General features: G+C 47.3%; 1 protein-coding gene across 1 annotated transcript in view; it reads right to left on the bottom strand.

The window, feature by feature from the left end:
- The window catches only part of KIF15 (kinesin family member 15), a 45,169-nt gene that overhangs the window by 23,459 nt on the left and 9,571 nt on the right, over positions 1 to 12,139 (bottom strand). The window contains exons 7-16 of the mRNA XM_090284957.1: positions 11,844 to 12,023; positions 10,941 to 11,150; positions 9,121 to 9,246; positions 8,839 to 8,961; positions 6,282 to 6,408; positions 5,373 to 5,449; positions 4,946 to 5,155; positions 4,028 to 4,205; positions 2,143 to 2,308; positions 1,048 to 1,189 (exon numbers count right to left, since the gene is read on the bottom strand). Of these exons, the coding sequence (XP_090141083.1) occupies positions 1,048 to 1,189; positions 2,143 to 2,308; positions 4,028 to 4,205; positions 4,946 to 5,155; positions 5,373 to 5,449; positions 6,282 to 6,408; positions 8,839 to 8,961; positions 9,121 to 9,246; positions 10,941 to 11,150; positions 11,844 to 12,023 (1,539 nt within the window). The remainder of the gene's footprint in view (positions 1 to 1,047; positions 1,190 to 2,142; positions 2,309 to 4,027; positions 4,206 to 4,945; positions 5,156 to 5,372; positions 5,450 to 6,281; positions 6,409 to 8,838; positions 8,962 to 9,120; positions 9,247 to 10,940; positions 11,151 to 11,843; positions 12,024 to 12,139) is intronic.

Here is a 12,139-nt window from a genome sequence, read left to right as displayed (position 1 = left end):
AGTCATAAAAATGTATAGAAAGGTTGTGAAAGTTTTTAAACCTGGGGAAAGGAAACCTCAACTACTTGTGGTCTAATTGTATGGTTACTGTACCTCTGTATTGGCATTTAGCCTTGGGACCTATGAAAGGTCATTTGGAATTCCCTGTGTTGGAATTGGCATTAGCCATTGGGGACCTAGAAAAGGTCTAGAATTCTCTGTATTGGTATTAGCCATATAATCTGAAAGGAAAATTGAGGTTCCCCAGAGAGAGTTAAAAAGAAAAAAAAGAAAACTTCACATGTAGGAAAGTGAACAAAAGAAAGTATAAGGCATGGAAATGCAGTTTTAGTAAATATTAGAAGAACAAGGATTTTCCTTCACACTGTGTATTTTTCTCCCTACCTGATCCCTCCAGAATTTGGCAACTTAAAGAAGTAAGTAATGACATTAGGTTTCTTTGCATAAAACTAAAAAGACCAGTTGTTAATAAAGGTATTGTTAACCAAGACATTCCTGCAGTCCTGCCCAGCCCCCTCTTCGTAAGGCTGTTTCCCACCAAAGAAGAAACAAAGAGACTGCACCAGTATAAAAGCCCAGCGTTTAGACTCCATTGTAGGTTGGAGCATGTTAGAGACCTGCTCAGGGTCTGCCCAACTCCTGGCCAATATTAAAAATCCTTTGCTTAACTTTATACACCGCTTCAGAGTGTTCAATCTCGCCTATGTAGCCATAACAATTATCTCATGTAATGCTTAATAAACCTAAAAAGCAACTAAATTATTCTCATCTCCAACTCACAAACAATAAGCATGAGGTTCAGAGATTAGGAAACCCTGTATGAGGGTAGTGGCAGGTGAGAATTTGAACCCAGGTCTGATTCCACAGTGCACGTCTCTGCCCCACCCTGCCACTGGGTCCACATCAGAACACTGGGACAGTTGTCACCCTGGCTTGCCTGCCTGCAAGGGACTCTGTCTGTGCCTGGAAGTAATCCATGCAGACCCTGTTATTGACAAAATAAGACAGCAGTGATTAAAGACTGAAGTACTGCTTCGGATCACCTACCTTCAGTGTTTCGGCATGAATTTTATTCAGCTGAGAAACTTCTTGCCGCTTGCACACTTTTGTTGCTTCCAAAAGGTTTTCAAGATTAAGGTTCGCTTTTTGCAAAGACTGAAGCTCTGATTCTAATTCTAGCTGCCTTTTCCTGGTAGATATTATAAAATTGAGTATTTTAGGTAATAAGTAATATCATACATTTGCAGGGTACTTTACAGTTCATACTCTCACACAGCTTTATCGTTATCTCTTTATATCAGAGATATTCTTAGATTATTACCCTCACTTCCCAGCTGGGGTAAAATACAGCTCAGAGACTGACGACTGTCTGAGGTGTTCAGCCAGTGAATGGCAGAGCTCCAATCAAAAGCCCAAACAGTCCACGATGATTCCATATGTGCCATGTTGTTTGATTTTATTTTTAATTTTATTTATTTATTTTTAGAGAACAGGGAAGGAAGGGAGAAAGAGAGGGAGAGAAACATCAACATGCAGGAGACACACCCATCAGTTGCCTCTCACAAGCCCCCAGCTGGGGACCTGGCCTGGAACTGTATGTGCCGCCACCAGGAATCAAACCAGCGACCTCTGGGGTCACAGGCCAGCACTCAATCCACTGAGCCACACTACCCAGGGCGTGCACGTTATTTTAAAATCTTGTCTTTGTATTTTAGAATAGGAATAATTTTTGTTATAATACAAATGTGGTTTTCCTTTGTTTTCTTTTTTGCAATGAGCAACAACAATATTAATAACTCTGAAATTTCTAAAAATCCAGATTTAATTCATAACAACAGCGATTTAAACATAGTGGCCAGATAAATACTTTCCTGTTAAGTTCAACAGACACCTCAACATTAAAACATTCCTATTACTTAGTTCATTAAATATATTATTTAAGAACTAGAAATTTATGTCAGTTATATCTCAATTTAAAAACAATGAGTAAAAAACAAAACTAGAAGCATGTCCTGTTCCCTCCTATCACAAGTCAGTATATCAAGTAAAATGCTGAATTACATTGGCAATGTCAAACCCTAAAATAAATCAGCACTAAAAGATACGAACATAAGAAAGCATGAAGGTGCACCTATGCCTTACCTCGTCAGTTCTTTGTATTCTTCAAACTCTTGCTTTGAATTATTCAGCTCTGTCTGAACTTGGAGGAGCTGCGCTTTCAGCTTCTCAGCGTTTGCTAATGAACGTGGCTCCTTTGCAGCTTTAGGAGAAAATGCTTGCTGACCTGATCGTAAGTCAACAACTTGGTCTTTGAAAGACAAAAAGAACAGAATACATTTTCTAAGTTCGCCACCAGGTATCTGTTTGGGAGCACAAGAAGGGAAAAAGGAGGAATGAACTAGGAGGTGGACCCTAAAGCACAAGACACAGATACCACACACGTGACAAAGAGAAGCTGTGTGGGAGCAGCTGAGAAGCCGGGGATGGGACGGGGGCCTGCTGGGGACAACACCTCAGGAGCAGGGCCAACGATGACTGAAGAGGGACGCACACGTGGCTGAGGGAGCAGCGTCGCCTGGGTGTCTGGCAGCCCCAGCGGCTCAGGGGACGGCCAGATGGACTTTAAGGAAAGAAATAAATAGCCAAGGCAGCAAGTTCAAAGAGCTCAGTATCACCTACTAGGCAGGAAAGATTAGTTTTCAGGGATTAGATAGAAGACTGAATATGCTGAGAGGGCCCCGCTGAGTGTCACTGTGGGGAAGTACCATGAAACAGTTGTCTAGAGAATGCAGTCTGTTCTAAAGGTGGGGGGGTCCAGAAATTACCATTATTATTTTCAGGGGTAGGAAGTCAAGGCATGATTGAGGTCAAAATGGCCAACAAAATACACGGCATTGTAGGGAAGAGTCATTGAAATAATACAGAAAAGCTGATTTTAACTTTATATCTAAAATCTTAGTCTCTCCACAACCCAAATACTGAGAATTTTTCTTTTATTAAGTCATAAACAGAATGGAAGAAGGCTTGGAAAATTTCAAAAAGCAAGTAGACAAACAGGCTTCTTTATGAGTTAGAATGAAGATGAAAACTTTCTCAATTTCAACCTAAACAGAAACAAAGGCTGAGACAGCGCATGACAAAAGGCCACGAAAGTATTCACTCTAAAGATGGAGTGGCCAGACCTCCCTGCTCAACGCCAGAGCATGACCACCAGTAGCTGCCAGGCCTGTAAGCAGGTTCAGTGCTAACAAAGCACTTTCACAAAAGTGAAAGTAAAGTTATGGAGACACCGTGTAGGCACAGAGTGTGCGCAGGAAGCACAGCAGCAGCCGTGACACCAGGGCCAGTCGCGCTGCATGGGCCATGCGTCTGAGCACGCTGACATCTCTCATCACATGGACCGTCACCAGGTGCATGAACATTTCAGCTCTGCATTCATTCGCATTGTGTTTAGGTAAGCATTTTTCATTTCAAATACTTAGGAAAACTCCACTTAATGAAAATTAAAATAATATCTCATCAATCTTTTACTAACAAAGCGATCTATAACGGGTATTTCTTTGCTGTATCTATTAACCCACATAATTTACTATTACAATTTCTTTTTTTTATCCTCACCCGGGGACAAGCCCACTGGTTTGAGAGAGAGAAGAAGGGAAAGAGAAAGAGGGAGAGAAACATCGATGTGTGAGAGAGATACATCAATTGGCTGCCTCTCACACACCCCCAGCTGGGGCCCTGGCCTGCAACCCAGGTGTGTGCCCTGACTGGGAATCAAACTGGTGACCTCTTGGTTTGCAGGCCGGAACCCAACCCACTCAGCCACCCCAGCCAGAGGAAGCACAACTCGGATTTTTGAGAAAAGCATAGAAAATAACTTGGATAACACAGAAGAATAAGTATGTGTATAAGAAATGAGCACACCAGTCTAGAGGCCAACATGAAGAGCCTCCAGGCGAGGCACCACAAATGCCCTGTAAAGCAGCCCCCGCCCCTCCCATGCATGTATACAACAACCACTTCTCACCTTTGTCATTTTTCTCTGTGCCGGACACTTCGAGGAAAGCTTTCTCCAGCATTGCGATGGTCTGGGCGTCCATCTCCTGGGCTCTTTTCACGGGCTCTAACAATCTCAGCCTTCTGTTCTCCTCCCGGAGGGAGTGATTTTCCATAGCGTACTTGGCGACCCTGGGATGGTGCTCCACCTGTGTGACACAGAAGAACTTACAGACGCATGCACACAAACGAGTCCTACAGACGCTGCAGGCCCTGGGGGTGGTAGCCCGCTGCGACCACCGTGGGAAGCAGCGGGCCCTGGTGACCACAGACTGCACGTGCGCACACGCTGCAACTGCGTGCCGTGTCTGGGTCTGCGCCCTTGCAGTTTCTCCCGGCACCGAGGGGATGAGCGGAAGGACGTCACCGCAGCAGGCTCTTCCTGCAGAGGAGACTGCTTATGTTAATCACACCAAGGAAAGAACAGGGAGATTGCTGACCAGGACCGAATGTCCTCCGCGATACACTGCGTGAAAAGGGCAAGGGGCGGGGAAGAATGTATGGCGGGGAAAAACAGAAAAATATCCATATTGGTTTGAATATGCATAAAGTCTCTTGAAAGACATACAGAACTGATAACTGATGATCCTGATTTTTAATGATGTGCCTGTATTAACTATCCATCCTTCCCAGGCAAAAGGAACAACAAAAAAAGAAACTTCACAGGGACTACATTCAGACAACCACAGCTGTACACTGGGGTGAGTTAGACGTGACCTTCTGGGTTGAGTGCTTTTCCCTTCAGGTTTTATTATTTTCAGAAAAAAGGGGGCCGGGATTATGCCATCGTACTGTCAGTTTAACGCTGTACCACCAGACGGTGGTAACCAACCCCTCTCTGCCTGAGACCCCTGTTATACTCGGAAACGCTGGCACGGCCGGCACTCACTTGTTCCCGCAGAGTCTGAATCTCGTCCCTCAGTTCCGACAGCAACCGGTCCTGCTCCTGAGGCAGGAAACTCCCCCGCGACTCCCTGTGGAGCTTCTCCAGCCGCATTATTTGATCCTCTCGGAATTTCACAATCATCTTATTAGATTGAATAAACTTCTCTTTTTTCAGGGTGAGGTCTTCTAATTGGGTAACTTTTTCTACCAGAGACTTAAACAATTCATAATTTGGTTAAATGTGAAAAATAATTTCCCTTCCCTAAGCAACAAACATTAACATCCCATTTAATCTCAAAGGCAAAATTACGTTTTTCACAGCTTTCCTTTGATTTATTTACTGGGGCCATTTATTCCACTCAGAAAGGCATGAGTCACATGGTAATCCCTGAAACAGCTTGCGTCCCCTTTACATTAATTCAGTTTCCTACCTTCTTTTCCTGTTCAGACTTCTTAAACAATAACATTGCCTCTTGGAAATACTTCATATAATCGGTCTCATCTTTCTCTGTAATTGATCCAGTAAGAAAGGGGAAGGGGAAGAAACGTTTATCGAATCTGAAATCCAAGAGATGAGCTTAGACAGCCTTTGACTGACTGCTCTCAGTTAATCTAAAAGAATCGAATTATTATCAACAGATGGTGCATTTTAAATTAACCTGGTCTACATATTAGCTCAGTGGTTCTCAACCTTCCTAATGCCGTGACCTTTTAATACAGTTCCTCATGTTGTGGTGACCCCCAACCATAAAATTATTTTTGTTGCTACTTCATAACTGTAATTTTGCTCCTGTTATGAATCATAATGTAAATATCTGACATGCAGATGTAGTTTGTTACAAATTGAACATAATTAAAGCATAGTGATTAATCACAAAAACAATATGCAATTATATATAATGTTTTCTGATGGTCTTAGGCGACCCCTGTGAAAGGGTCGTTCAACCCCCAAAGGGGTTGTGACCCACAGGTTGAGAACCGCTGTATTAGCTGTTCCTTGAAGAAAAGCCTCTCCTGTTCTATTTAGTAAACATATATAGATTACATATGATATAAACGCATCTTAGAAGTGGAGCAAAATGAAATTTTTTATTATATCTTTTTAGCACTTTTATTATTCAAAACTATTTCTACACCTCTTTCCCACATATCTCACAGAACACAGTCCTACAGACTCTGTCTCTGGTTACAAAGTACCACGTTCCTCTGTAGATGACACAAGCAGACAGATACTGGGTGGGAACGTCCGGGCAGCCTTATTGTGCTGTGCCTGTCACTGAGGGCTCCCCTCCAGCATCCACACATGCTCTCCCTCGGATGCAGAAGGCCGCATGGCTTACCTCTGGTCAGTGAGGCTTCTGGTGGCAGCACCTGCCCCAAGGTAAGCTGGGCCAGCTGGTCTCTGAGCCTCTTCACTTCGGCTTGGAGCTGGCTCACATTGCCTTGGGTGTCTTCATTTACTACTGCCTGTTAAAGAATTTTTTAAGAAGCATCAGAAGAATGTTTTGTAAAAAAATAAAAGAAAAAGAAACAAGAACAATAAAAAGAACGTTCTGTGGGACTTGCAGTCTCCCGTTTATATTTATATGACTTGGAGTATTTCTCTCTCGCCAACAGTCTAAAGGCCACCGGACCTGTGTGCTGTCGTGGGGACGGAGCTTCTTTTCCCTGGGATCAGACCTACCGCCAGATTCCCCTTCCTCACCATGCCCCCTCCCTCCTGCACCCACTTAGCTCCCCACTCTGTTGACTACCCTGGGCCCTGTTGGGCTGGGTCACCCGTGGGATCTCAGTATGTGTACCACACACTGCTTTCATCCCGAGACCTGAGACAGACAGCCCCGCCCCATGGAGAAGAGCAAACCCCTTGCTGGGCACGGTGCCCCTCCGTCTTGGCTTGCCTTAAGGGTGTGAGGGGCTGCAGTGTGGCCTGTGTGCCATCAGCCGGCAGAAACACCCTCCCAAAGGCCTCCTACCCTGTATTTCCTAACAGCACCTCCTGGGAAGAAAGGTTGGCGCTTCCGCTCCATTTCTGTTTTACCACCACACTTAGTGCTATATTAAAGAAGTGTCTTATTTGAGACGATGTCTAAGAAGTTCAAAAAGACCCACAAAACCTACAGTGTGATAACAGCAACAGCTGAGTACCAGCCAGATAAAAGGCACCCAGTGGTGAAATATACCCAATACGCCACTGAGGAAAAAGCCCCAAGGTCCTAGGGTGCCTCTCTCTTTTTTGAAAAAGATTTTATTTATTTATTTCTAGAGAGAGGAATAAAGGGAGAAAGGGAAGGAAAGAAACCTCAAATCAATGTGAGAGAGAAACCTCAGTCGGCTGCCTCTCGTACACCCCCCAAGTGGGGACAAACCTGCAACCCAGGCATGTGCCCTGACCGAGAATCAAACCCACGACCTTCTGCTCTGCAGGACGCCGCCCAGCCAACTGAGCCCCACGCGTCAGGGCTCACATCCCGTCTGAAGCCAGGTCTGCACGTTAGGAAAGCTCTTACTAGTTCACCCCAAAACAGGTCACGGACATCCCAGCCCCCTGCGCTGCTACAGGGGACTCACCATTGATGTGACCAGAGTGAGGCCCCTGGTTGTGCCGTTTCTGTGTTAAGAAGCCATTCCTAGCTGCTGCTGATTCTAAGGCCGGGCTCACTACAAGGCTCGCCTGGGCATTCTGACATCACTGTCACATCAGTGGTCTCAGAATTCTAATCGCCCCTCAATTCTCTACTCCCTAAAAACTTGTAGTAAGTCCCAAGAGACAGGGTCGGGAAGCTCTAATGATTGTTTCCTCCTCATATTGCAAACACCCTGGGCCCTGTTGGGCTGGGTCACCCGTGGGATCTCAGTACGTGTACCACACACGGCCTTCGTCCCGGGACCTGAGACAGACAGCCCCGCCCCATGGAGAAGAAGAAACCCCTCGCTGCGCATGGCGCCCCTCCATCTTGGCTTGCCTTAAGGGTGTGAGGGGCTGCAGGTGTGGCCTGCGCGCCATCAGGAATAAATGGGTAAACCTACATCCTTCTGACCTTCCCAGGGAAGCGGCAACACGGACCCCTTCACTCTTACCCGGTGAGATAACCAGGGAGTGTACTCTAGGGGTAAGAACGATCAATTTCTCCTTGGAAGGACAGAAGAATTAACCTGTCAATTTAGGGCATGACGATTCTTTCATTTGGAATCAAAGGGGCCTCCAACCTCTCCAAACCAAGGGGGAGGGGGCCTCCCTAGTCCTTCGTCAGTCTGCAGCAGGAGTCGGCAAAGGGCTGCTTGCTCGTGGGCCATGTCCACCCTGCGGCCGGTTTTGGGAAGTTTGACTGGAACACAGCCGTGCCCATGGGCTGACACTGTGGCTGCTTTCTCTCTACAAAGGCAGAGCTGAGCAGTTGGGAGAGACCATACAGTCCAAGACTAAAATGCTTACCACCTAGTCCTTTTAGGATAACTCTGGGACCGCTGGTGTACATTCATACACAAGGAGGCTTCTTGGATATAAAGACAAGTGGAGAATCCTTGTACTTATAGGCAACATGAAAGACCAGCTTCTCCAACATCATCAAACTATTTTCAGGGTGAATCCCTACTACCCCCTGCCCTCTCATCCAGCTCCCCCCTTTCCCACCACACAGGCAGCCACGAAGGAAAAACTCTGCTGTCCCTTAAGAAAAAACCAGGCAAACTGTGACAACCACAGCACTTAACCTACTTCTCAGATGGTGCGAGCGATAAGAAGGCGAGGGAAGAGGAAAGAGAAATCCTGCTTAGAATCAAGCTTCCACAGTGAAATAAATAAAAGCTACTGTTAAACATTAGGGCAGTCACAAAAGTGAGATACTGCAAGCTTAAGTATTTTTCTAATTTACTTCACTGTACTCAGTATTTTACCTTATTTTTAATCAGCTTGGCCCTCTGAGCAAAATTCAGCGTTGACAGGGTTTCCCCAAAACACCGGGACCCAGGATGAACATTTGCGATGATGGCTGTTCTGGCGTTACCCCCAAGGGAGTCCTGTTAATGATACAGATGGACACACTTGCAGGGGAAAAGCCACAAGAGCTGTTTGAAGCAAAGAACGTGTACACCCTTCCCACCAAGGCCGGGACCCGACCCGCCCGTCAGCCGTAGGGAGCATAGCCAGAAGGGCCCGGAGCCTGGTGCCGCGCCTACCCGGAGCAGGAAGGTGAGCCTGGAGTCTCTGTAGCAGACGTGCCTCTGTTTTCCGTTACCCACGTCCACAAGGGCGGTAATCACTTGGCCCAGGCAGCTCAGCGATCGGTTTATGTTGCCTGCTTCCTAAGGCGTCGGGGAAAGACATAAATTTAGGTGTGCCGGTTTCTTTTCAGTATTTTGAATTAAAATATACCTAGCAAGGTGACAATTCTGAATGGGAAGGCGAGTCAGGGACATAATCGCTAAGGGTAACTTAACTTTTCAGCAAAAGATGTCCTCACGTACCTCCTAACCTTTCCTATTTGACACATGGGGCAATTTTAGTGTTCAAACACAAACACAAGAATCATGTGATGGGGGGATATCACCTCATCACCATAATAGTTTTAAACTGACCTATCGGTGGGGATAAACTAGAGAAGAACAGAGAAAAATAGCTGGAGAAGTGCATTAATGGGCACATTTCTCAATGCTTCTAAGGTAACTGCATGTACATTATAGAGCTGTGATAACTCATGGCCTACTCCCGTGTCCTACAAAGTCACTGATGGAGTTATTACAAGCAAAATGGCCTAAAATGTGTAAGAAAACCCCTTTAAGGAGTGGTTTGGGGAGGAAAACGTGTTCGGGTTAAATATGTCACACAGGATTTTTACTGCGGGCAGCGTGCTTCAGTAACCGGGGTGCAGCGGTGGGAGCGCAGCAGAAGAGTGGGAACCACAAAGCCAGCTGCGCGGAGCTGTGAGCGGCCGTCCGCACACCGGCAAGGCCGGGAGCCCCGCCCGGGGGGCCCAGCGACACGCGGGAGTGTGAAGCGCAGCTCTGCCCTCAGCTGTGTGCTCCAGGACAACTTACTTCAGTTTCTTTGAGATAAAAACAATGAGAGCACCTACTTCCCAGAGCTGTTGGGAAGGATGAGTCAATAAATATAGAGCATTTAGAACAGGCCTGGCATACGTCCTATGGTAAACATGTGTTACTTCTCTTTGCTGCAGATCTCAATGCAAACACAAGCCTGAGACTGCCGGAAACTGCGTGAGAGCTCAGGAGGCACAGATCACTGCTTTTAATGCAAAAAGCAGACTCTCCTCCGCCATTTCCGACCATCTGCCGGCAGTCCTAACACACGAGTACCCTAGAGAAACCACGTATCTTTTACTGATGACACATATATGCACACCGGCGGCAGTCAGGCCAAAGAGCCCGACCCCGCTGCTGCCCCTCTGGCCCTGAGTCCTGAGCCCTCACTGCTGAAGGCTGACCTGGCAAAGCTGCTCCTTCTCACTAGGCTGCCCCTCCGGAACCTGGCAGTGGTGGGCCAGATGGCTAAGTTTTTACAGAACAGGCTTTCTGCGTGAAATCACCCCAAACTTTGGTCTCTCGGTGTTCGTCCTCAGTGACTGGTGCTGACTTGCGCCTCCGACCCAGCCACCCACTGATCTATGCTGAAACGCCAAATGCATTTTGCATCCACACTAACCCTTACGATGTCCCCATGTGGGGCATGCATCCCTGCTCCTCCCTCCCTGTCCAAATGCCGGCCCCTTTGAGAACGCAGCTCAAGAGCTACCTTCCTCCCGCTTCCTCCAGGCAGCCCCCGCCACGCCGTTCTCCCTGGACCCCTGCCTCCGCTTGTACTACGTCATCCTCCTGGCATGAGTTCCAGTGCTCTTGCTACTGACAGACGTGTCCTGTTTACTGACCCTACCCAACACAAACTCCTATGTCTTTTGTAATTTCTTATTCCTCTGTCGCCCTCACAACACTTCCCCGGGCATTGCTTCCTAGGAAGAATTCACACATAACTCCATCCTTACCTTCAACCTCATCCCTTCCGCGTGGGTGTCCCTTTGCCTCTCAGATCCCGCTAAATCCACCAGATTGAGCAGGGAGGTGCGGATGTTCACGGTCTCGCTGCTCTTCTCCATGGACTCAATCGTGACCGTGAAGACTGCGTGAGACCTCGAGGACTCTCTGTTCATTGATGTCGACGCCACACGCCTGTTCCTCCATCCTCCGGACAGCACCTGGGCAGGAGGCAAACACGCCATCACAGCTTCCAAGGGGTCGCTGCGGCCAACACCACCAGCAGGAAAGGCGCACAAAGGAGTGAGAAAAGATGCAGACCAACCAGGGAACGCACTCCAGGCGTTTTCCTCTCCCCTCCCTTTCTGTCCCCTCTCCACGTCACAGGAAGATAACAAATGGAGTCAGAAGGCATAGGACCTAGAACTGGCTTTGCTATTCTCTATCTGTGTTAACTTAACGCAAATCACAAAGTCTCTCTGCGCCCTTCCTTTCCCTGGACAGTGACAAAGCTGGACCAGCGAAACCTCAAAATGACCTTCACACCCCATTCTGTCAGCTCTTTAGGGCCACCAAGTATTTGTTCTCCCTCCCTACTCCGCATGCAGGTTCAGTCTGCAGGCTCTGGAAGGAGACGAACTTGAGGTCAGCCCCTGGTTCTACTGTCCACACTGGTTGGTGGTCTTGGCCAGTTGAGCCTTTTTAAAACTCAGAACATCTCGACCTGTAACACGCACAGTGATCACTTGGAGAGCTTATTAAAATTCGGATTCTGATTTAGTAGGTGTAAGGCTGGGCATTAGATTCTGCCTTTCCCCGGTACTTTTGGGAGCTCAACGCTTGCTGTTGTTGAGACCCGGGGGCGCCTCACCGCATGCTTCAGTGCCCGAGGACCGAGACGCTCGGTGCGGTACCTGGTAGGCTCCAGCAGCCGAGGTCACCGCCTGCTCCACCGCCCCAACCACGAAGACGCCCTTCTTGATGTGCTCCCTTAGGTACAGCCCGGCCGACGCGGAGTCCAGCAGGTCGTAGATCTGCTCGTTGTAGATTTCGATAAAGGAACACTTACAAAGGAAGCTCTTTCCAGCTCCAGCCTGAAAAGGGAAGCCTGGCTGAGATACATCATTTTCACACACTCATCCCTATCATTCATGAGCGTTAATCTTTCACTTGCTTCACAAGGGCAAATTTTCTACAGTCTTATCCTCTA

The sequence above is a fragment of the Furipterus horrens genome, unplaced genomic scaffold (genome assembly GCF_987537825.1).
Source record: "Furipterus horrens unplaced genomic scaffold, mFurHor1.1.pri manual_scaffold_7, whole genome shotgun sequence".
NCBI lineage: Eukaryota > Metazoa > Chordata > Mammalia > Chiroptera > Furipteridae > Furipterus > Furipterus horrens.
The sequence above is the reverse complement of the archived record's forward strand: the minus strand, read 5'-3'. Positions and strand labels throughout refer to the sequence as shown.